Raw genomic sequence first — 26288 nt, 5'->3', positions numbered from 1 at the left:
GTGACGGCAGATGACCTTGGGGGTCGGCCGAGATGAGGTCTGGCCCTCGAGGGGCCGGCTGGTGAATGCTGCAGCTGTGGCTGGCCAGCATCAGTCGCTGCAGCAGCTCGTGGCAGCTCCACTGGGGGAGTGGCAGTGGCGGCTGGAGCAATGGGGGCAAGCTGGCGGATGGCAGGCGCTCGCTGGTCGTCTGAGACACTGGCACTCGGCCGGGCCAGCACTGCAGCATGCGCAGCACTCTGCCGAGGGACAGACCGCTGTGCTGCTGCAGCGCGCCGGGTGCCCTGGCGATGCCGGGCTGACACAGCGAGTGTGGCAGCAGTCAGTGCCCGTGTTGCCCTGTTCTGTGACCGCATCAGAGCAGCCAGTGACTGCACGGCACCACTAATCACCTGGCCAGTCGCTGCCACAGAGGCCCCGAATTCGGTGACACTCCGAGACAGGGACTGCATGGCCTCAGGCATCTGTCCCACTACCCCCATGAGCTCCGTGTGCCGGCGCTCCGAGTCCGCGGACATGTCCTCGAGGCGGCGCATCTCCTCGGCGTTGACCATCCCCGGACTAGAGGCCGGACTCTCCCTCTGGGGAGAAGGCCGCCGAACTGGCCGACCCTTCCTGTGTTGCTGGACGCCGCTGGGCCCAGCAATTGGACTCCCCTCCGACCCTTCCCCCACGCTCCCCTCCAGGGAAGACGTCTCCCCTACAGTGGCATGGCTTGCCGCGGCTGAGGGTTCCCCTGATGGGCCGCCTTCCTCTTGCTCCTCCTCCTCCTCCTCTTCTGAGGGGCTGTCACTGGCAACTTCAGGGACCTCCTCCTCACCATCTGAAAGCAGGAAGGCACAAGAGTAGCTTTAGAGTGAGGAGAGGGCGTCAGCGAGGGATGCATGAGTGGTGGCATTCAGCGCATTGGTCGGACAGTGGCAAAGGATGTAGATCTGATGCGCAAGTGGGACGAGAGAGGTCCAAAAAATGATGTCCTTACCATTGGTGCCCAGAACAGGGTCGGCATCTCCAGATGCAACGGGGCCAATCACCCGGGCACCCATGATGCGCTCCATGCGCTGTTGCAGCTCGGTGAGCGGCTGGATCTGGGGTCCGCCTCCCCCGGTCACAGTCCGGCTCCTCTTATTATTGGCCAGCTTGGCCTGCAAGAGAAAGGACGGCCTCTAAGTACAGTGTGTAGCCCTGATCTTGTGTGCACTGCCTCCCATGGTCGAATAGCCTGGCCAGTCTGTAGCCCTGATCTTGTGTGCACTGCCTCCCATGGTCGAATAGCCTGGCCAGTGTGTAGCCCTGATCTTGTGTGCACTGCCTCCCATGGTCAAATAGCCTGGCCAGTGTGTTAAGTGTACAATGTGCAATTGATGTTCATGACTGACCCATAGCTGCTGCATAAGGGCTGGCCATTAGGGCTTTCAGGTCCCTTTGCCCATAATGTGAGGTGCACATGCAAGGATGAGGAGGACACTGGAAAGGGTACTCACCCTGACAATCCTGGCGAGGTCATTTAGTTTCTTGCGGCATTGTACCGCGCTCCTGGGGACCTCACTGTTCGATGTCACCCTGGTGGCGACATGCCTCCAGGCTCTCCGATAGACGCGGGCCGGCGGCTTCCTCCCATTGTCTGGGAACAAAATATGGCGTCTCTTCTCCACAGCGCTAACCAGCACCCTCAGATCAAGCTCTGAGAAGCGCTGCGCTCGTTCACGGGCCTTCTCCATACTTTGAGGTGCTATATGGGTCCAGCAGCAGTGTTCAGGCCTAGCTGGAGGGCTCCAGTGTGCAGGGCGTGGCAGCAGACCAAGTCGACCCTTCCCCCTTAAGAGCTGGCCGGCGCCAGAGTGTCTGCTGTCAATCAAGAAATGGCCGCACCTGCGCTGCGCCCGGCCTCGGCGGTATCGCTCAGCACCTCCGGCTTAGCGCCTAAAGAGAGCCGTGCATCGCCAGTTTTAGCGCTCGAGCAAACTCTTAAGGCGAAGCTAATGAATATCGGCGAAGTGGCCTCGAATTTGCGCTGGGCGCAAACTTTAGCGGCCGCCCGACTTTACTGCCCCAAAAGTGGCTATAATGAATTTCTAGGCCATATTGTTTTTAAAAAAAGTTAATTACTTTCTAAATCTTTTATCTAATCTCATTAATTTACCTACCTTTCCCCGTTTTTGCAGGTAGGCCTCGAAGCCTGGGCATCTGTTGCCAGCCATGCTGGACCCTAGGCAATTGTTTTGTGGCAAGCTCCTCCCATTACTCACCCCCCCCCCCCCCCGGCTGGGCCCGATTCCGAACCAGTGGCCAGCCATCTTGGTAAAGGCTGGCTGGGCTCACTGCAAGCTCCTCGCGCTTGCTTTGCACGGCGCACGCGCACCTCCACACAGAGCGCGGCCAGAGGGAAGCGAGGTTAGCGGGGGGGCGGGGCTCGGGAGGGGAGGGGGAGTGGAGAGGGTTACCCCGGCAACCGGGCTCGCCAGCCGCAATCGGCCGTCTCAAGCCGCTCAAGCCCGGTCCCGGAGATCGGGAGGCGGAGAGGGGAGGAGGGTTACCAAGGCAACCGGGCCCGGCCAGCCGCAATCGGGCGTCTCAAGCCGCCTCAGGCCCGGCCTCAGGTGGGCAGGGCTCGGGCTGACCGGGACGCTGCGCTCGGCATGTCAGTGCGTGGGGTGGCACGGAGCTCAGCGGAGCCATCGCCGGCAGAGGGGAGAGGGTCTGCTGGCTCCCCCCTCCCTTTCTCTCCCCCTCCCCCCCCTCCCTCCCTCTCCCCCCCCTCCCTCCCTCTCCCCCCCTCTCCCCTCCCCTCCCTCTCCCCCTCCTCTCCTCTCCCCCTCCTCTCCTCTCCCCCTCCTCTCCTCTCCCCTCCCCCCTCTCCCCTTCCCCCCTCTCCCCCTCCCCTTCCCTTCCCCCCCTCCTCCCCCCTCTCTCTCCCCCCTCCTCCCTCTCCCCCCTCCCCTTCCTCCTCCCCCTCCCCTTCCCCCCTCCTTCCCCCCCTCCACCCCCTCCCCTTTCCCCCCTCCCCTCCCCTTTCCCCCCCACCTTCCCCACCTTTCCCGCCTTCCCCCCCAGTCGCGCTCTCTCTTCCCCCCCAGTCGCGCTCTCTCTTCCCCAGTCGCGCTCTCTCTTCCCCCCAGTCGCGCTCTCTCTTCCCCCCAGTCGCTCTCTCTCTTCCCCCCAGTCGCTCTCTCTCTTCCCCCCAGTCGCGCTCTCTCTTCCCCCCCCAGTCGCGCTCTCTCTTCCCCCCAGTCGCTCTCTCTCTCTCTTCCAACAACAACATGCCCTCAAAAATCCCTCGGCACCGCCGGGCACTTCAGCTAGTTGTCTATAGGTCAGATATCGCAACTACATCACTGCCTCATTAACCTTTGTCTACAGAAATACTTTGTCTCTGACAATTCTGGATTTGACAACATAGCTCAGCAGATAATGTTCGTGTAGGTGGGCCGCCTCCTTTGTAAACAAATCTCTCAGGCAATCCTTTGCTCACAGATATGAAACTCGTCAGAAGTAAAAACTAAGTTATCGAGCATCAGTATTTATTAACTTTCAGTTAAAGTTTGAATGTTTCACCTGCTAAATAAGCAACCACAACATTATGTTTATCTTTTAGATCCAATTTTCTGTAAAGAGGGCATTTTATTGATTTATTTGGACCTATGACAAAATACAAATAATATGAAATGAAAAAGGGCAAATATACACGGTTTCAAAGAAATTGTAGTATTACATTGTCATTGAATTGTGTTACCTCTGAAGCACATTCTTGCAGTGTACCGACAACTGGAATAAGCATGTTTTCATGAGGAGACTTCAGCAGGCAAGCCAGCAGAGGAATACCACCAGCTCTACGAATAGCATCTTTATTTTTTTTACTTTTGCTGCAGCTCCAGAGTGCAAGAGCACCACAACGTGCCACTTCAATATCTTTTACTTGTTCTGCAGTTAGATTAGCTGAAAGCATTGGAACGCAGTCCAAAAGACCAACCTGAAATAAGAATATAAAAAAGAAAACAGAATTTAAAAAATGTTTTAAATACATTGGCATTAACTCAGCTTCCAAAGTTCATCCAAGCAACTGTTCACCATGACACAAGTTCAAAGACTGAAGGGGTTTTAGTAGACAAAAAATTTATTGGAAAGGAATATTGTTTTAAAAAAATGGGGGCGGGGCGGGAGGTAAAAATGCATTTACTGCAATGCATAGTGTAGATGAAATAAACTGGGGGAACTGAAAGCAATTATTTTACAGGAAGATGCAGAATTAACAGAAATCTTTTTTTCCTTCCCTCTCTGTAAAGTACCTTGTGACATTTTCTACATATTAAGGACGCATATAATTCTGTTGTTAAACAAAATATTTTAAAACACATCCATGATATCTAATTATTTGTATTTTGTTGGCTCTTCATATCAATTTATTGTTAAAACTTCTAACAGTTCTGATCCTCCTAGCATCCAGGCTCCCTATAGCCAAACCCAGGCCCTGCTCCATCTCAGGACTTCACTGCTTTGTCCATTTTGTCATTCTCCATCAGATTTCATTTTAACCTTCATTGTTATAATGAAACAAGTACCAGCTTCTCTGGTCTCTACTCATAACTAAAGCCTCTTATTCCTGGTATCATATTAGTGAATCTCTTCTCCATGCTGCCATGGGCTTGACATCCTCAGGTGGATTTTCCTTTATTGCTCTGAGAAATGCTTAATTCATAGGGGCAGTGAAGAAGGAAAAGGGAGGGAGGCCCAATACATCAAATTTCAGCTGTCATTGTGCTACCACAAGATTTTCTGGGGCTCCTGTAGTTATGTCACTGGGCCTGTGCTTGAAATAGGTGCAAGCCCAGTGTTATAATAGAAATAGGCAGGAGAGAGTGCTCCTGTCCTTCCCATTTTACTTGCCAGCCAATATTTGAGCACCCCATAGAGCAACTCTGGCAGGGCTTGCAGTGGAACATTCATGGACCAAAGGGCCTGCAAAGATCCTAGGAGCAGCTGGAAGATCGAAGAGTGGCCCCAAGATAATGTAGCTGAGGTACTTTCCTTCCCTCAACCCCACAGGATGTTCTTATGGCCTGAGTTTATCGGGATATTGCAAGACTGCATTTTTTGCCCACCCTTGATAAGGTGGTGATGGGCTTTCTCCTTGAACTGTTCAGTCCTTGTGAGCTTGCACATGATGCTTGGTGCTTCCACAATGGTGTTAGGTAGGAAATTCCAGGATATTGACCCAGCGACGATGAAGGAATGGTGATGAGGTTTGGATGGAAACTTGGAGGTGATGGTGTTTCCAAGACATTGATGCCTTTGTTCTTCTTAATGGGAGAGGGAGGTGCTGTTGAAGTAACCTTGGTGAGTAGCTGCAGTACATCCTGTAGATTGTACATACTGCAGCCACAGTGTGCTGGTGGTTAAAAGGGTGGCAGGGGCACCGATCAAGTAAACTGTTCTGTTCCGGATAGTGTCATGTTGTTTTGGTGTTGTTGCGGCTGCACCCATCCAGGTGAATGGTGAGTATTCCATCACACACCTGACTTGAGCCTTGTAGATGGGGGAGAGCCTTGGAGGAGTCAGGAGGCAAGCCACTCATCGGAGAGTACCTAGTCTCTGCTCTGTTTTTGTAGCCATGGTGTTAATATGGTTGGTCCAGTTGAGCTTCTGGTCAATGGTGACCGCAAGATGTTGAGAGTGAAGGGCATTGCAATGATGATGCCACTGAAGGTCAAGGGGAGATGGGCTTTTTCTTGTTTGAGATGGTCATTACTTTAGACTTATGTGGCACAAATGTTACCTGCCCAAGCCTGGATGTCATCCCAGGTCCTGTTTTAGGCTGCTGCATTACTGGAGGAGTTGTTAATAGAGCTGTACACTGTGGGATCGTCAGCAAACAGCGCCACTCCTGACCTTGTGATGGAAGGAACGTCATCGATGAAGCAGCTGAAGATGATAAGGAGGAAGGTACTTCCCTGAGCAACTCATGCAGTGATGTCTGTCCTCCAATAACCACAGCCATCTTTCTTTGCATCAGGTACAACACCAGCCACTCAAGGTTTTTCACTTTGATTCCCATTAACTTCTGTTTTGCAAGGGCTGCTTGGTACCATACAGTCAAATGCTGCCTTGTTGCCACTGTCACGGGCAGCTACTCTCACTACTTCTCTGGCATTCAGCTATTGCGCCCATGTCTGGATCAAAAATGTGATGCCGTCTGGAGCTGATTAGTTCTGATGGAACCTAAACTGAGCATCAGTGAGTGTCTTCTGACTGTAGAATGCTTCAAATGCTACCTCGCATGGGGTGTGTCAGTACTCAACTGAGGTTTGTGCCATAGTTCATGGAACCTATTAGAAATATGAGCAAAACTGAGAAGTACAGTTATCTTTGCCTTCCTCCTAATATCAATACACTTCCTTTTATATTTGGAGCCAGGTATGACCAACCTGAATGACTGCATTGACTCCATAACAACATTACCATGTCCCAATTAGTCAAATGTTCTGCTATCACTACAACTACCCTTTTTCTGACAAGCTGCAGCCCATTAAGAGTTGCTACATCACCAGTTTTTAAGCTCTCCAGCCAAGGATCCTACATGTCAAGCTCCTTGGGACAGCTTTTCATGTACCAGTAGCTTATTCAAATGAGAGCAAGGAACTGCTATCAGAAAATTTGCCATTTTCAGATATTCAGGGCTTATATATGGTACAGTTTTTGAATTTGCGCTGCTGGTGTAGGGCTTCATCCACCAGGAGTGCATATATTAGGAATTCAGGTGCAGAGATTAGTGGGACCCACAGGATCTCCCAGCCATTGATTTCATCCCTCTATGGCCTTGCCACCTTATTGCAAATTCCTCTATTCTTACATTCCCTCCCAATCTTCCGGTCCTTTGTTTTTGGCAATTTATGCATCCCTCCCCTCTCTTCACCCCACCATTGGTGGCAGAACCTTCACCCTGCTTGACCCTACACTCTAGAATTCCCTGTCTACACTTCTCCACCTCCACCACCTCTCCACTTGTCTCTCCATTTTTAAAATTCTTCTCGAAATCCACCTTTTCCACCAAGCTTTAAGTTGCTTCTCCTAACTCTCATGCACCAAGTTGGCAATCTGCTCCTTTATTATTCTTATTATCTATAATTTTCCCCTCTGTAAAGCACCTTGGGTCCTTTTCTACATTAAAGGTGCTATATAAATACAAGTTATTGTTGATGAACCAACTACCTTGTCAGCTATTTTTGATAATTGTTTGCACCAGAAACGCATGCCAATGGAAATGACTACAAAGATTGTTAAAACAAACTTAGCAGGCAGCTATTTGTTCTACTAACCTGACTAAATTGTATAACATTTATAGTAAAACGATTACTTACCAGGTGCCGAATTCCACCATGAAGCCTGACAGTCTGTCTCGCTCTTCTGAACCTGGCTATATTGGCAATAGTTTCAGCAGCCAAACATTTGAGATCTTTGTTGGGGGAGTCCAAGATTTTCACCATGGTCTGTAAACCGCCAAGTTCTGCCAAGCAACGCTGAATTTGTGGATTTTTACTAATTTCTTTCAGGATCTTTAAAGAGCCAACCTATAGATATATAAAAATGTTAGCTTTAATTTTCATGAACTGAAGGAAAAATATGTTTTACATAAAGTTAGATTGCCTAACTTGTTATATTATCTTCATTTTTTGAATAGATACATCTTTCATATACTATACTGAAGAAGTACAGACTGCAAGACATTTTTCATCATGATAATCTCATACCATCACTTACATCATTGTTTTGTATTAGGGCAAATGTTAAAGATTGGTTTTCACACAGTACAGTATAAGTGCCACCCTGGCTCAGTGGTAGCACTCTCAACTCTAAGCGAGACCTCAAAATGGGTTAGGCCTACCAATTGCCTATTGTAAGCAGCTTACTTTGCTATGGTGCCTTATTACATTGTGGTCCCCCCACCCCCACAAAACTAATAGAATCCCATCCTGTCCTGGACTGGTGCCTTTTCAGATAAGCTTTTCAGAAAAGTGCAATTCAAAATAGCTGTTCTGCATCCAATCATTTAGTTTGGCTATCTGAGAAACTGACTGGTCACAATAGATACAGAATCAGAAGGTTATGGGCTAAAAATTCGGTATCGCCGCGCCAGGTCTTTAGTGCCCGAAATTTAGCGCTGGGCCGGATTCCCCTAGCGCCCGCCTGAAATTCAGTAGCGCCGCCCCAAGACGGAGGCGGGCGCTATTGGAGGGTTTGGCCGCCTCGTTTGGGGCGAAGAATGTCAGTTTCCGGCGCCCAGCTGCCGCTGCGGCAACCGATGCGGTGCGGCAGGCTGGGGTACTGCAGGCCTCCTCCTTCTCTTAAGGAGGAGCTGCCTGCAGCCGTGAGATCGCCGCTGGATTCCCCCGTCAAATGAGCCCGGCACCACGGAGAAGTGCCGGGCTCGCGGGAGTCACACACCAATGCCGCGGGAGGGTGGTGCAGGAGTCCGGGGAGGGAGGTGCGGCCAGGCGGCCGCCGGGAAAGCGGCCGGCCGCCCCTCCACCTTTATGCGCCGGCCTCTCGGAGCTGTAAGGCACCGTTTTGCAAACGCTGTTTGCGGCCGCGACGGGCGCAACTGAATTTGGCCATCGGGACAGATTACCATTGGAACCGGGGCGCTGCGCACACCGATGACGTCATCGGTGCCGGCGCAGCGCTACCGACTAACGCCGATGTTAGGGACCAACTCAATTTCGGGCGCTAAAAAACTTCCGGCACAAACCACTTTATAGCCAATAAGTGGGCGCAAACGCGACTGAATTTCTAGGCCTATGTGTTTAAACCCCATTACAGAACCTGAACACATGACTTCGTCTGACATTATAGGGCTGTGCTACAATGTCAGAGGTGCTGTCTCTCAGATGAAATATTAAACTGAGGCCCTATCTGCCTGTTCAAGTGGATATAAAAGATCCAATGACATTATTTCAAGAGCAGCAGGGGAGTTCTCCCAGTGTGCTGGACAATATTTATCCCTCAACCAGCACTGCTAAAACAGATTAACTGATCATTTATCTCATTGCTGTTTGTGGGATGTTGCTGTGCACAAATTAGCCACTACATTTCCCTACATAACAACAGTGTCTACTCTTCAAAAAGTGAAGCACTTTGGAATGACCTGAGGATTGATGGGCACCATATAAAGTTCTTCCTTTGTATATATAAAAGAATGTTACTTTTGAGAAGATTTTAAATAATTGTGATAGTTTCAACTTGAACCCTGACAGAATCTGGTTGTAGACTTAAGTTCAGCAAACATTAGGGATACTTCAAAAGACAATGGGGGTGGCCTGACATAGTCGTATTCATAGGACATGAAATTCAATGGAGCCCCACCCATTTTTCAGGCACTAAACGGACACTTATGCCTCCAATACGGCAGGTAGGAGGCGCGCATTCATTAAGAGCTGGAAATGCGCTACTGGTATAGGCAAAAAATAGACTTCCGGGGTCCGTGCCCGAAATAGGTGTTTGTCCCTTTGCATATGCAAATAAGGAGCTTAACGCCTGTTTGAGCCCCCAATGCAAAATAGCATTTCCCAGAATGCAGCCGGCACAGCTGCATTCAGGAAAACCGGGTCTCCATGTGAACTTACAGTGGTATCTTAAAGGTAACTTAGCAAAAACGTTTTAAAAAATAATTACCTGATTATGGAGCAGGTGGGACAGACTATGAACAGATCTAGCAGCCCAAAACTGGGCATACATGAGATACCGTGGACCATCAACATCAGCAGAACTGTATAACACAACAATCTGTAATCTCATAACCCAACACAATGCAGAGTGTGAAGGGCATGCCATACATTCCTTAGAATGAGGTACCAACCTAGTTAAACTACTGCACAGGGCTACCTGCATGCTAAAAAAATAAAAACAGCAAGCTATAGACAGAGTTAAACTGTCCCACAGTCAATAGATCAGAGCAAAGTATTGTAATTTGTATATAATTCTTTGAAATTCAAAACTCGCCTTATCACATTCAGTCAGGAATGGTGGTGGACAACCAGGAAACTAATGGGAGGTGTGGGGGGGGGGGGGGGGAGGGGGGAGCCGACTTTGAACATCCCTCTCCTTGGCCATGGAGAAGCTCAGCACAAGGGCAAGACACAAGGCTGAAGTGTTTGCAAGCATCTTCAGCCATAAGTTCTAAGTGGGCGATCGTTCTTGGCCTCCTTGAGTACAGGAACAAGGATGTCTTGCTGCAGTTATACAGGGCCTTGGTGAGACCACATCTTGAGTATTGTGTGCAGTTTTGGTCGCCTTATCTGAGGAAGGATGTTCTTGCCATGGAAGGAGTTCAGCGAAGATTCACCAGGCTGATACCTGGGATGGCAGGAATGACGTATGAGGAGAGATTGGGTCGATTGGGCTTGTACTCGCTGGAGTTTAGAAGAATGAGAGGGGATCTCATTGAAACTTATAAAATTCTGACAGGACTGGACAGACTAGATGCAGGAAGGATGTTCCCGATGGTCGGGGAGTCCAGAACCAGGGGTCAGAGTCTAAGGATAAGGGGTAAGCCATTTAGGACAGAAATGAGGAGGAATTTCTTCACCCAGAGAGTGGTGAACCTGTGGAATTCTCTGCCACGGAAGGCAGTTGAGGCCAGTTCATTAAATATATTCAAGAAGGAGTTGGATATATTTCTTAAGGCTAAAGGGATCAAGGGGTATGGGGAGAAAGCAGGGACCGGGTACTGAATTTGGATGATCAGCCATGATCTCATTGAATGGCAGAGCAGGCTCGAGGGGCCGAATGGCCTACTCCTCCTCCTATCTTCTATGTTTCCTCCTAAGGTCCCCATCATCATAGATGCTGGTGTCCAGCCAATTCAGTTCACCCCACCTGACATTAGGAAGCAGGAAAGGACACAGCACAGTTTTTGGGCCATGACAACATTCCAACTATAGTGCTGAAGACCTGTGTACCAGAGCTACATCCTCCTGTAGCCATGTTATTGCAGTATAGCAATGATAATGCAGAAGATTGTCGAGGTATGTCCTATGCACAGAAATGCAGGATAAATTTACCCCAGCCGATAACAACCGTTTCAGTTTCTTTCCAATCATCACTAAGGTGAAAGAAAGACTTACATTTATATAGCGCCTATCATGACCACCGGACGTCCCAAAGCGCTTTAGAGCCATTGAAGTACTTTTGAAGTGTAGTCACTGTTGTAATGTAGGAAATGCAGCAGCCAACTTGCGCACAGCAAGCTCCCACAAACAGCAATGTGATAATGGCCAGATAACCTGTTTTTGTTATGTTGTTTGAGGGATAAATATTGGCCAGGACACCAGCGATAACTTCGCTGCTCTTCTTTGAAATAGTGCCTTGAGATCTTTTACGTCCACCTGAGAGAGCAGACGGGACCTCAGTTTAACGTCTCATCTGAAATACGGCACCTCCGACAGTGCAGCACTCCCTCAGTACTGCACTGGCGTGCCTGTCTAGATTTTTGTCTCTGAAGTGGGACTTGAACCCACAACCTTCTGACTCAGAGGCGAGAGTGCTACCCACTGAGTCACGGCTGAAGGAAGAAAACATGAATACAGGAAACTCTTTTTTATCCGGGACCGGCGTGGTGCCGGTTGATCAAAAAATCCGGATTACAGAAAGGTATACTTACCAAGGTACGAGAGCCCCGTACACGGCCACAGGTGCAGGAGTCCCGGTTACACGGCCACAGATCCAGGAGTCCCTGTTGTACGGCCACAGGTGCAGGAACCCCGGTTACATGGCCACAGATCCAGGAACCCCGGTTACATGGCCACTAATATATAGTAAAACTTACCTGAACCTACTCCTGAATTTTGCCTGTTAAGAGAGATTTCCAGATATTTAGGTGCCGGTTAAAAGAGAGTTTCCTGTAATGTCATTGATCAACACTTATTCACCAATAACCTGTTCAACAATGCTCAGTTTGGGTTCCGTCTGTTTGTGCTGAGGCACAGCTGGAGGCGGATAATGTTACAAAGGTGGAAATAAGTCATCTTTATAATGGCGAGTATATGGGGTCGGAAGCTCATTTTCCGGTGAAATAGGATACCAAAATTGCAAACACAGAGATCAAAGTTCAGTCATAAATGTTGACAATTTCACCATAAATTTATCAAGGATACCAATTACAGCCTCTCTTCAGTAGGAGGCTTTCAATCTTGATAAACTGCCTGACAACAGTCCTCATCATAAAAAAAGAAGACAGTGGTGTGAACATTTTGTTCAGTGAATATATAATGCCAAGCTCTCCTCAATTTGAGCATGACCTGCAGAAAGGGTTCAGCTTCAAAAGTCCAGCCACTTTATTTTCAGGAACTACATTCTCGTCCATTAGAAACACCTTGCTCTGCTCAGTCAGCAACTCTGAATTTACTGGTCTACTTTGTATATTGTAGGATGGTGCCTGATAAATTGCTTTTGTCCACTGGGAGGGCAACCCCAGAAAAGCCAACATTTGACAGAATGGTTTAATGCCTGTGAATCAGCTGTTTAATGCAAAGACATTTAAATTATGATGAACTTATGACTTAACTGCATCATATTTACAGGCAGATAGGTGCAATAGAAGCTTGAGAATCACAGGAAGAGGCTCTTACTGTGAGTCTGTATCTGACAACTAACACCCCATTTTCTCTTGAGCGATATGAAAATGGTCATAGAGTCATAGGCCTAGAAATTCAGTTTGCACAGTTTTGGGGCGCTAAAGTCGGGCGCTCGGTAAATTTAGCGCCCGCCGGAAACTGCAGGCCAACTCGCCGAAATTCAGTGAAGTTGGACCAGATTCTGGCCGAGCGCTGAAATTGGCGCTGCAATGCTGTGTTCAGGCGCTAATCCGGCGATGCGGCTTGATATCGCCGATTCCAGGCGCAGCGCAGGTGCGGTCATGTGTTGAGTGTCAGCAGACACCCTGACGCCGGCCAGCTCTTAAAGGGGGAAGGGTCAACTTTGACTGCTGCCACGCCCTGCATGCTGTAGCGCTGCAACTAGGCCTCAGCACTGGTGGTGTGCCAAAACAGCGCCTGGAGGAATGGAGAGGGCCCGTGACAGAGCACAGCGCTTCTCTGAGCATGCGCTGGGTGTGTTCATCCATGGGGTACACAAGAAAAGACGGATTGTGTGCCCGGCTAGTGGCAGGAAGGCTCCCAGGAGCCAGTTCAGGAACGCCTGGAGCAGAATTGCCCGCAGGGTCTCATCCAACTGCGATGTTCCCAGGAGTGCGGACCAGTGCCGCAAGAAATTCAATGACCTCAGTCGGATGGTGAAGGTGAGTACCCTTTCCACTGTCCCCCTCATCCTTGCATGTGCACCTCCCATTAGGGCCAAAGGGACATCAAAGGCCTAATGCCCAGCCCTCCTCCCGCTGCAATGGCACTTGCATGTTAATCAAAGCTCTTTCTGCACTTATCACACTGTCCAAGCTATTCAGCCATGGGAGGGCTCCCACACAGCAACAGGGCAGCACACTGTCCAAGCTATTCAGCCATGGGAGGGCTCCCACACAGCAACAGGGCAGCACACTGTCCAAGCTATTCAACCATGGGAGGCCTCACACACAGCAGCAGGGCACCACACTGTACTTAGAGGCCCTCCTTTCTCTTGCAGGCCAAGCTGGCGAGGAACGCCAGGAGCCAGGTAGCGACTGGTGGAGGGCGTCCCGACTACCAGGAGCTGACTGATCTGGAGGAGAGGGTGGCACGACTCCTGCGTGCCCGGGTGACAGGCCCTGTCGCGATCGGCGATGCGGACCCTGTACTGGAACCCACTGGTAAGGACATGACCGGGTGCACCTCTCTCCTTGCCCTCGCGCATCAGATGTACATCCTTCCCCACTGACCGCAAAATGCGCATAATGCACCACTGCGGCCTCCCTGGCTGTCGGCCTGTCCTCACTCTAAAGCTACACTTGTGCCTTCCTGCTTTCAGCTGCTGAGGAGGAGGTGCTCCCTGAAGCACAGAGAGCCAGGCCCTCGGAGGAGGAGGACGTGGAGGACCAGGAGGAAGGCGGCACCTCCGGGGAACCCTCCTCCGCGCCAGCAGATGGCAATGGAGGGGAGACGTCTGGCGTGCAGGAGAGCCGGGGGGAGGCGGTGGAGGGGAGGCCAGAACCTGGTACCAGTGGCGTGGACGCACGCGGCAAGGGCCCGGCAGCAGGGCAGCCTTCTGGCCAGAGGGGGCAGGTGGTGGAGGGGAGGGGAGAACCTGGTCCCAGTAGGGTGGCCGAACGCGGCAAGGGTCCGGCGCCACGCCAGCCTTCTGCCCAGAGGGCGAGTCCGCCCTCCAGTCCGGAGTCGGCCGTCGCCCAGGAGGTGCGCCTCCTGCACGACATGTCGGCGGCGTCGGAGCGGCGCCACGTGGAGTTTATGCAGGTGGTGGAGCAGACGCCTCGCGCCATGGAGAGCCTGGCACATAGTGTGGTGGCTTTCGCCGAATCACAGGCCAGGGGCCTGGAACAATTCGCGGCAGCGCACGCCAGGGGGGTGGACCTACTTGTGGCAGCGCACGACAGGGGGGTGGACCTACTTGTGGCAGCGCACGACAGGGGGGTGCAGCAACTCGCCGCAGCGCAGCACGCCAGTCGCCACATGAGAGGTGCTGGGCAGACACTGGCTCAGCAGCTGCGGGCACATGCCAGGGCAGTTGGGGCACAAACTTCTGCCACCCTCGCACTGGCGCGGAGGCGTCGCCAGGCGAGCCGCCACCCTGCTGCAGCACAGCGGTCTGGCGGCCAACACATTGGTGCGCTTGCTCCCCTGCCAGGCCGGCCGAGTGCCAGTGTCTCTGGCGAGCAGCGCGCGCCTGCCATCAGCCAGCTTGTCCCCATTGGTGCAGGCGACACTGCCACTCCCCCAGCCAGGGTGTGACGAGCTGCTGCAGGAACTGAAGATGGCCACCCACAGCTGCAGCAGCCACCAGCCGGCCCCTCCCGGGCCGGCCCTCGTGTAGGGCGACCCCCAAGGGCATCTGGCGAGACGCATTGTCGCCCTGATGAGCCTTCCCCCAGCCTTGCCCCAGCCTCAGGGCCCAGCTTGAGGCGCAGCTGCAGGTCGGGCCGGGGCAAGAGAACGCTCTCTAAGGACTCGCCCTCTCGGCACGCCGAGCAGAGTGTGGCGAGCGCGGGTTTTGGTCATGCGGGGGCTTCTGTTCTGGGGGGCATTATCTTGTTTGTTTTTATGGGGGTGTTTGTGTTGGGGGGGGGGCGTTTTTTTGTAAGGACGGTGAGGAAGGCCATTTGCATGTGGAAGTTTTGTTAGTCCTCCCCAGGTTTTGGGAGTGACAGAAGTTTTCGACTGTTTTTTGGAGGTCTTTTCTGTTTTGCTGTTCCATGTGGGAAGGGCCCTGAGTTTGTGAAATAAAGATTTTTATTTTTTCACCATGTGCAGGTGTCATGTTTCAACTGGTTGTTGGGTTAAGCGGCTGAGGGCTTGCGGAGCGGCTGCCTTCAGCTGCGTTCATTGGCCCAGGCCATTCCCTGACAGGGGGCCTAGAAGTGTCGAACAATAAGCCACCGGCGGACGGCCCTTGGACCTTGTCGCTCCCTCCTAGGCTGCTCCTCCTCCTCCTCCTCCTCATGGTCCTCCAGCTCATCTTCTTGAGGTGGTGGGGCAATGTCAGGTGGCAGTGCCCGAGTCCTGCGGATCGCCAGGTTGTGGAGCATGCAGCACACGACGACGAACTGGGAGACTCTATCTGGCGAATACTGAAGAGCTCCTCCGGAACGATCCAGGCAGCGGAACCGTTGCTTGAGGACGCCTATCGTTTGCTCTATTAGGTTCCTTCTGGCTTGATGGCTTTCGTTGTATGCCACCTCCGCTGGGGTCGTGGGCGCGCGGAGCGGGGTCATGAGCCATGTACACAAAGGGTAGCCCTTGTCCCCGATAAGCCATCCCCTTGGTGGAGGCTGTGCCTCGAACATGTCAGCCACAGTAGTCTGGCGCAGGATAAATGCATCGTGGCTGCTTCCTGGGAAGCGGGCATTGACAGCTAGGATGCGCTGCCTGTGGTCACACACCAGCTGCACATTTAGGGAATGGTAGCCCTTGCGGTTGCGGTAATGCTCGGCATTGTGGATAGGTGCCCGCATAGCCACATGCGTGCAGTCAATGGCGCCCTGCACCATGGGGAAGCCCGCGATCCTGCCAAATCCGACTGCACGCTGCTCCTGCTTGTGTTGGGTCATGGGGAAGGAGATGAATTGGTGTCTCCTCGCGTAAAGTGCATCGGTGACCTGCCGGATGCAGCGATGCGCAGCGAACTGGGAGATGTTCGCTATGTCCGCAGCAGCGGCTTGGAACGAGCCGCTTGCATAAAAGCTGAGAGCCACCGTGACCTTCACTTCCACCGAGAGAGATGTCCTGCACATGAGCTGTGGCCGCAAATCTGCGTGAAGCAGCTGGCAGATCTCTGCAACCACCTCCCTCCTGAAGCACAGCCTCTTCACACAATGCGCCGCAGTCATGGTGAGATAGGACACCTGCTGCCGGTATTGCCTGACTGGGTAAGGCCTACGTTGGCGACGCCTGATGGCCCCTCTGCGTCTAGGCATGGCTGGCCCTCTGTCACAGCGTCTGCGAGCCCTTCGCACAAAATGCTGCAACTGAGGGTTGGCACCCCATACAGCCCCCATTATAAAGTTCCAAACAGCCAAATCACAAGGATGCAAATGTCAAAGCACTGGCTAGAAGCCAAAAATACCTCTCCTATGTTGTCCGAAATCAGAAATCTCTGTGCCTTGCTCTCTGTCCAGAAATCCAAAGCAGTAAAGTCATTGCAGCGAAATGGCTGGCCTTTATGGGTGAGTGGATGTGCCCTTTAATTAGCGCTCCCCGAATCCCACAGGGCCTCTGTTGAGTTCCACTTCACAGTTCTTAACAGCGCCACGCCCACATTGGGCGGGCGCCACTGAATTTCCGGTTTGGGGCGCACAAACGGCGTTGCACACCCAAATGACGTCATAAGATGCGCGCGCAGCTGAGCGGGTGCGAACACTTTGCGCCGGCGCTAAATCCCAACTGAATTTCGGCGTAGGCGCAGATCTGGCGGCGCCCGGGCACTAAGTGGCTAGCGCCGGAAATATACCCTTTTCTGGCGCTAACGGCTGGCGCAAACAACTGAATTTCTAGGCCATAGAGTCATAGAGTAATACAGCACGGATCGAGGCCCTTCGGCCCATCGTGTCCGCGCCGGCCATCAAGCCCTGTCTAATCTAATCCCATATTCCAGCATTTGGCCCGTAGCCTTGTATGCTATGGCATTTCAAGTGCACATCCAAATGCTTCTTAAATGTTGTGAGGGTTTCTGCCTCCACAACCCTTTCAGGCAGTGAGTTCCAGACTCCAACCACCCTCTGGGTGAAAAAGTTCTTTCTCAAATCCCCTCTAAACCTCCCGCCCTTTACCTTGAATCTATGCCCCCTAGTTATTGACCCCTCTACTAAGGGAAAAAGCTCCTCAGCATCCATCCTATCTATGCCCCTCATAATTTTGTACACCTCAATCATGTCCCCCCTCAGCCTCCTCTGCTCCAAGGAAAACAAACCCAATCTGCCCAGTCTCTCTTCATAGCTGAAGCGCTCCAGCCCTGGTAACATCCTGGTGAACCTCCTCTGCACCCTCTCTAACGCGATCACATCCTTCCTGTAGTGTGGCGACCAGAACTGCACACAGTATTCCAGCTGTGGCCTAACCAGTGTTTTATACAGCTCCATCATAACCTCCTTGCTCTTATATTCAATGCCTCGGCTAATGAAGGCAAGTATCCCATATGCCTTTTTTACCACCTTATCCACCTGTTCCGCCGCCTTCAGGGATCTGTGTACTTGCACACCCAGATCCCTCTGACCCTCTGTCTTGCCTAGGGTCTTTCCATTCATTGTGTATTCCTTTGCCTTGTTAGTCCCCCCAAAGTGCATCACCTCGCACTTTTCCGGGTTAAATTCCATTTGCCACTGTTCCGCCCATCTGACCAACCCATCTATATCGTCCTGCAGACTGAGGCTACCCTCCTCGCTATTTACCACCCTACCAATTTTTGTATCATCCGCGAACTTACTGATCATACCCTTTACATTCATATCCAAGTCATTAATGTAGACCACAAACAGCAAGGGACCCCGCACCGATTCCTGTGGTACCCCACTGGCCACAGGCTTCCAGTCACAAAAACAACCTTCGACCATCACCCTCTGCCTTCTGCCACTAAGCCAGTTTTGTATCCAATGTGCCAAGGCACCCTGGATTCCATGGGCTCTTACCTTCTTGACCAGTCTCCTGTGCGGGACTTTATCGAAGGCCTTACTGAAATCCATATATACCACATCCACTGCGTTACCCTCATCCACACACCTAGTCACCCCCTCAAAAAATTCAATCAAATTAGTCAGACATGATCTTCCCTTGACAAAGCCATGTTGACTATCCCTGATTAATCCTTGCCTCTCCAAGTGGAGACAAATTTTGTCCCTCAGGATTTTTTCCAATAATTTTCCTACCACTGATGTTAGGCTCACTGGCCTGTAGTTCCCCGGTTTTTCCCTACTACCCTTCTTGAATAATGGTACTACATTAGCGGTTCTCCAGTCCTCTGGCACATCCCCTGTGGCCAGAGAGGTCCTGAATATATGTGTTAGAGCCCCCGCAATCTCCTCCTTTGCCTCACACAGCAGCCTGGGATACATTTCATCCGGGCCTGGGGATTTATCCATTTTTAGGCCAGCTAAAACCGCCAATACCTCCTCCCTCTCGATGTTAATATGTTCGAACATATCACAGTCCCCCCGCCCTATTTCTATGTCTACATCGTCTTTCTCCATAGTGAAAACAGATGCAAAAAATTCATTTAGAACCCCTCCTACATCTTCCGGCTCTGCACACAGATTGCCAGTTTTGTCCCTAATGGGCCCTATTTTTTCCCTAGTTATCCTCTTACCCTTAATATACTTATAAAACATCTTCGGATTTTCCTTTATTTTGCTCGCCAGTGTTATTTCATGGCCCCTCCTTGATCTCCTAATTTCTTTTTTAAGTATCCCCCTGCACTTTTTGTACTCCTCTAGGGCTTCCTCTGTCTTTAGCCTTTTGTATCGACCAAAAGCCCTCCTTTTTTTCCTAATCCATTCTCGTATATCCCCTGACATCCAAGGTTCCCTGTGGTTTTTGGAACCACCCTTGACCTTTACGGGAACATGTTGCCATTGTATGATCTCAATCTCCCTTCTGAAAGCCTCCCATTGCTCCGATGCGGATTTTCCTACAAGTAGCTGATCCCAGTCCATTTTGGCCAGATCCTGCCTTATCCTGTTAAAATCGGCCTTCCCCCAATTTAGAACCTTTATTTCCGGCCCATCCCTGTCCTTTTCCATGACCACCTTAAATCTTACCATATTATGGTCACTATCACCAAAGTGCTCACCTACTAGCACTTTTTCCACTTGGCCGGCCACATTCCCTAGAATTAGGTCCAGTACCGCCCCCTCTCTTGTAGGACTTTCCACATGCTGGCTCAAAAAGCTCTCCTGGATGCACTTTAAGAATTCTACACCCTCTGAGCCTTTCACACTCTGACTATCCCAGTTAATATTGGGGAAGTTGAAATCCCCCATTATTATTACCCTATTATTTGCACATTTCTCTGAGATTTGCCTACATATCTGTTCCTCTATCTCCCCCTGACTGTTTGGAGGCCTATAGTACACTCCCAGCAAAGTGCTTGCCCCCTTTTTGTTTTTAAGCTCCACCCATATGGCCTCATTAGAGGACCCTGCTAATATATCATCCCTCCTTACTGCAGTAATTGACTCCTTAATTAATATTGCGACACCCCCTCCTCTTATACCTCCCCCTCTGTCTCGCCTGAAGATTCTGTACCCCGGAATATTGAGCTGCCAGTCTTGCCCTTCCCTCAACCATGTCTCCGTGATAGCAACAATATCATACTCCCATGTGTTTATCAACACCTTCAGTTCATCCACCTTATTTGCAAGACTCCTTGCATTAAAATAGATGCCATCCAGCCTTGCCCTTATATATTTGCCCTGTCTACCAAGCTGACTTGTTTTTTTCTCTATAATTGGCAGCACATCCCCCCCTATTTCAGCTCCCCTCTGTATCCCATCCCCCTGCCAAGTTAGTTTAAACCCCCCCCAACAGTGCTAGCAAACCTCCCCGCAAGGATATTTGTCCCGCTCTGGTTCAGGTGCAACCCGTCCGACTTGTACAAGTCCCACCTTTCCCAGAAGCAGGCCCAGTGATCCAGGAAAGTAAAACCCTCCCCCCTACACCAACTCTTTAGCCACGCATTCATCTGCTCTATCCTCCCATTCCTATACTTACTAGCACGTGGCACTGGGAGTAATCCAGAGATTACAACCTTTGAGGTCCTGCTCTTTAATCTGTTACCTAGCTCCCTAAATTCTTGATGCAGGACCTCATCCCTCTTTTTACCTATGTCGTTGGTACCAATGTGGACCACGACCACTGGCTGTTCACCCTCCCCCTCCAGAATGCCCTGCAGCCGCTCAGTGACATCCTTGACCCTGGCACCAGGGAGGCAACAAACCATCCTGGATTCACGTCTACGGCCACAGAAATGCCTATCTGTTCCCCTTACTATAGAATCCCCTACCACTATTGCTCTCCCACTCTTTTTACCCCCTTCCTGGGCAGCAGGAGCACCCCCAGTGCCAGGAAGTTGGCTGCTGCTACCTTCCCCTGGTGAGTCATCCCCCTCAACAGTATCCAAAGCGGTATACTTATTTGAAAGGGGGATGCCCGCAGGGGTTCCCTGCACTACCTGCCTGCCTTTGTTGCTCCGCCTGATGGTCACCCCCTGTGCTGCCCTACCCTGAGGCGTGAACTCGCTAAACGTGCTATCCACGAGCCTCTCAGCATCGCGCATGCTCCAAAATTCATCCACCCGCAGCTCGAGCGCCGCAATGCGTTCTGCAAGTAGCTGCAGCTGGATGCATTTCCCGCACACATTGTCGTCAGGGACACTGGCAGCGTCCCTGATTTCCCACATGGAGCAAGAGGAGCAGAACACGGGTCTGAGCTCTCCTGCCATGACTTACTCCTTTAATTAATTAAAAAATTTATTCAATACCCCAGTTACAGGTATACTCTAGGGCGCTTTATTTACCAACTGTCCCCACTACACCAGAGACCCTAGAAATTTAACGCCACAGAAGTCAAGCTTGTATTGAAAAGAGAGAAATACTCACCAAACAATCACTTACCTGCTCCCTGGTGACGTCACACACTGATTACTTTTTACCTCTCTCCTCTGCTGTTGATTTGGTATGCCTCTGCCTTCGCGCCGGTTTTTAAGCTGGGCTCCTCCTCCGCTGCTGCTCTCCCCCGAACTGGTCGGGCCTCTGCCTTCGCGCCGGTTTTTAAGCCGGGCTCCTCCTCCGCTACTGCTCTCCCCCGAACTGGTCGGGCCTCTGCCTTCGCGCCGGTTTTTAAGCCGGGCTCCTCCTCCGCTGCTGCTCTCCCCCGAACTGGTCGGGCCTCTGCCTTCGCGCCGGTTTTTAAGCCTCTTTCTTACGGTCCTCTTTCTTACGGTCACACAGCTACGACAGACTGTGAAAGAAATTCAACTTGCGTCCAAAACGGATGCAAAATTGCATCCAAAACGGATGCAAAATTGCTGGAATGACGCTCCATGGGCTGATCCGTGCCAAGCGGAGACCGGAGCAAAGTTTGGCATTAGGCCTCATTTAAATGCCACTGGTGAGCTGTGGGTGCCAAACGAGCACTGTGCTGAAACCTGCCAGTCAAGGAGAGTGGGAAATCAGCAAGTTGTTACGCAGAGCCAGCTGGCTGGTCGGGTCTGGGGGGCGGGGAGAGATGGGGATCTGGGAGATGGGGATCGCTAATATGCCAGCAGCAGACCAAAGATTTTTTGTAGGTCCACTCCTGATTTCCTGGGCTCACAAAAAAAAACTAACCCTCTTGGGCCTTTTTTTGTGCGCCCTCCAGCAGGCCCATTAAGGACCGCTGATTAGGTTGCTCAACACTTATTACAACTAGGCAGAGAATGGCGCCACAAACTCCGCATATTTATACCTGAATTTCATATTCAGGGTTCTACAACTGGCACAGGAGCCTGATTAGCATACTTAAGGAGCCTAACACCTGCTTCAAGTAGGCGTCCTGGACGACTAAAAGTTGACCGAGCCAATATGGCATGTGACACACTTTTAGTCTAGATGAGGCACAAGAGATCACAATGCAAAATTCAGAGGCCCAATGCTCATTTTATTGGCACAAAATGAATAGTCGTAAGTTGAATTTCTCCCCCAGTAACTGTGAGATGTGAAATATTGTGCTCACAAATTACTCTAGATGGAATTACTGGCATGGGAGAACCCATAAATTCTGATTGTTGAGACGTAGACTTGAAATACAAGTACTGGAGTTAGATACTGACCACAAAAGGAGCAAGAAATGTGTACAAGGTTCACCAGCTAATGAACAGAAAGGGATTGCACTCAATTATTGTTCAAGTGGTATCTAGTCACAGAAACATCATTATGCATGGCAATGGCCATTATCTAGAAAACAGCCATGTCATCTTCATTGTGGGACATTCCACACTGCCTGTATTATGGCTATCCTCTGTGTCCATAGTTGCTGACTTCACTGAGAAACCCTTAACAACAGAGAAGCAGCTCGCTTGAATGCTTCAACATCTGTTTCCTGTTTCTCGGCTGACACCTTACCATTCAAGAAATGCATGTCATGCAGCTTAGGCACAATGAAAGTGTGTGTGTAAATGAATAATGTCTGTACAATATTTTTTTTAAAATTTCTCCAAAATGGTGTGGCAGTTCCCAACTTAGGTTTGTGCCATGGTTGACAGGTCCCACAAATACCTTTGCCTTCCTCTTGATTAGAGCAAACATCTTCCCCCATTCTTGGCCAGATACATGGAACCTGGGTGACTATATTGACTTAGATAGCAACCTTTCTCTGTGCAGTTTATGCCTATGCAGTTACTGGAGGCCTCCTCAGCCTTAAAACAGCTTGCCTCATTTGGTGCATATTCTGCAGCAGCAACTCCAACTCTTATAGAATCAATGGGAGCAATGCTGTTCACATCTCCATTTAAGAGCTGTTGCCTTGCCACATTTTACATTCCTGCCAAGTGTGCGACAGGCTAAGCTGTATAGGCAGGGTTTTCCATGTGCTTGGGACCCCGCGCAACATTTGGTGTGCCCCACCCTCTTTTTGTCTGATTGACAAAATCACTGCTCATGTCTTCACTAGAGTTGATCTGGAAAAAATTAAGGCAAATTTGGCAACAAAAATGGTCAGAAGTGCTGAAGTAAGCAAATAACTGTAGCCATCAGCAACCATAAGGATCCTCAATTATTTATCTTTTGATGGGACCTTAAATCTCCTCATCCAAGATGAATTTCCATGGATTAAAAAATAGCAACTAGAGTTTAACTACAATTACAAACGTTGCCAAAAACAAGAGGACTAAGATACAATGGCCCTGAATTCGAGGTCAGTAACATAGTTAAGGAGTACGCCACCAACGTAGGAATGAACTCCGCACTTACCTCGTATGAACCCCCTTCGTGAAGTTGCTTTCAAACGATGCAGAGTTGTGCGCAGCCTAGTGGCCCATGGATCCCAGGGGTGCGCCGTTGTGCGTATGTGAACCTGGGATCACGTGGGGCGGTGCTCCTTTCACTTGATTCTTAGCCAATCAAGAAACAGAGGAGATTGCTACAACAGGATTGTAAATATATGTCAATAGAAGACAGAAGTCTTCTACTGGCATATATTTACAATCTACACAGCATTTAATAGCCGCTCTTAATTGGAAATGTTGGTTGAAGGGATTAAAAAAGGTAGGTATACATATTTTAGTTATGCCAGATATACATTTGATCAAACATCTTTCATAATTATGTGTAAATAATAAAACTGCATTTGTTAGATATATGGTTCTTACCTACTCAGTATTAGATTAGATGCTCCATTATTTGAATTGTGCCCATAAAGTAGCAAACCCCAGTACAAAATGTTTCTATAAATTAGTAGTTTTTGTTTAATTGTAATATGTTGACAAATAATCAGCACACAAAAACTTTGCCCTTAAACCAATATATCCAATCTATAACGTGCCTATTGCTTGTGTTTATTGTGCTTAATTTCTGGATTCAAAAACTCATCAGGAAAAATTTTGACCCATGAAAAGAGCTTTGTGTTTGGCCAGTAAATTTTTAATCAGAAAAAGCTGGAAACACTCAACGGATCAGTCAGCAGCTGCCAACTAATACAATTTTCTCAACCCCCCCTCCCCTTACGCTGTGCAACAGGCTCCTGCGCCTGTTTGCACCAAACCTAAAAGTTTTCAGGGTAATTAATGCGCAATAGGTGGGCAATTAGCCCAACTTTTCGCAAACACGTTGATTTGAATGGCTGGTGAAATGTGCAGTGAAGTCGACGTGCAGTCGGAACTTGACAGATCACAAGTTCGGGATTTAGCGCATGCCTACTCAGAGTATGCCGTCATGCCGACCGCGAATTAAGGGCCAATATTTATCTCAGGAAACATTAGAAAGCTGGCTATCTGCCAGCATAACAACACTAAGCTGCACAATGTGATTACTTTTAAGTGAAGCACTTTTGGATGTTTCTGAGATATGTGATAAGGTACAAGTTCTCTCAACTGCCGGCAATAGGAAAAAGAACTTGCCCGCCAGCCAAAGATGCATTTACATGGCACATGAAGGGATATGTCAAAAGTGTCTTAATGGGATTCTTCGCATTGCCTACCTCAAGCTATTTGTACTGTACAAAGAGGATGTTTAAGGAGTACCATTCTGAATCTTTATTAATATATTTCAAACTCCAGTTGTAACATCACCACAGGCCACTCAACTGCTAGTTGCAAAGTGGCACTGACAAAGGTTTGAGTGCATTTATGCGCTTAACCTCTCAAATAAATACTGAATAGCATAAGGGAGAAAATTTGAAATATGTTGCAAAAATAACATTTCAATTTGACACGTAAATGTACAATTTTAATGGACTGGTTTTGTCTGAGATCTTTTCTGAGTTTTTTTTGTCTGAGAACTGTTGTACTAGATTGACTCAGCAATTTTATCTAAAAAGAATCATTACCACATGGTTATGTAATAGTTAAACATAACCGTTGGCGTTACTACAAAACAGCTACCTCTACCACATTTTGGGGTAAAAGTTAAGAACTGGTGTTAATCACATCTGAATGGTAATGTACTAACAACACAAATGCTCGCAGGTCAGCTCACTTGTATAACTATTCACAGATCCAGATTTTGTGGGGGGGAGGGGTGGGGGCGTATCTAAGGAGCACATTTGTGGTGGGAGAGGACATTTTGGCTGTGTGTGAAAATTAAATGTATGGGGGACAATTATGGGTGAGTGTCACAATGAGATGGGGACAAAAGTTTTAACAGCATTTTTTTTTATTCGTTCATGGGATGTGGGCGTCGCTGGCAAGGCCAGCATTTATTGCCCATCCCTAGTTTCCCTTGAGAAGGTGGTGGTGAACCACCTTCTTGAACCGCTGCAGTGCTTGTGGTGAAGGTACTCCCACAGTGCTGTTAGGGAGGGAGTTCCAGGATTTTGACCCAGCGACGATAAAGAATCAGCGATATACTTCCAAGTCAGGATGGTGTGTGACTTGGAGGGGAACTCGGAGGTGGTGGTGTGCCTGCTGCCCTTGTTCTTCTAGGTGGTAAGAGGTCACGGGTTTGGGGGGTGCTGCCAAAGAAGCCTTTGGCGATTTGCTGCAGTGCATCTTGTATATGGTACACACTGCAGCCACGGTACGCCGATGGTGGAAGGAGTGAATGTTTAAGGTGGTGGATGGGGTGCCAATCAAACAGGCTGCTTTGTCCTGGATGGTGTGGAGCTGCTTGAGTGTTGTTGGAGCTGCACTCATCCAGGCAAGTGGAGAGTATTCCATCACGCTCCTGACTTGTGCCTTGTAGATGGTGGAAAGGCTTTGGGGAGTCAGGAGATGAGTCACTCATTGCAGAATACCCAGCCTCTGACCTGCTCTTGTTGCCACAGTATTTATGTGGCTGGTCCAGTTAAGTTTCTGGTCAATGGTGACCCCCCCAAGATGTTGATCGTGGGGGATTCAGCGATGGTAATGCTGTTGAATGTCAAGGGGTGGTGGTTAGACGCTCGCTTGTTGGAGATAGTCCTTGCCTGGCACTTCTGTGGTGCAAATGTTACCCGCCACTTATCAGCCCACGCCTG

At 49.9% G+C, this 26288-nt stretch overlaps 1 protein-coding gene across 1 annotated transcript in view; it reads right to left on the bottom strand.

Annotated features, from left to right (window-relative positions):
- odad2 (outer dynein arm docking complex subunit 2) overlaps positions 1 to 26288 on the bottom strand; it is a 422610-nt gene that overhangs the window by 87198 nt on the left and 309124 nt on the right. The window contains exons 11-12 of the mRNA XM_085987200.1: positions 7356 to 7565; positions 3734 to 3970 (exon numbers count right to left, since the gene is read on the bottom strand). Coding sequence (XP_085843326.1) covers positions 3734 to 3970; positions 7356 to 7565 — 447 coding nt within the window. The remainder of the gene's footprint in view (positions 1 to 3733; positions 3971 to 7355; positions 7566 to 26288) is intronic.

The sequence above is a fragment of the Somniosus microcephalus genome, chromosome 5 (genome assembly GCF_052327205.1).
Source record: "Somniosus microcephalus isolate GS21.2 chromosome 5, FLI_Smic_1.0, whole genome shotgun sequence".
NCBI lineage: Eukaryota > Metazoa > Chordata > Chondrichthyes > Squaliformes > Somniosidae > Somniosus > Somniosus microcephalus.
The sequence above is the reverse complement of the archived record's forward strand: the minus strand, read 5'-3'. Positions and strand labels throughout refer to the sequence as shown.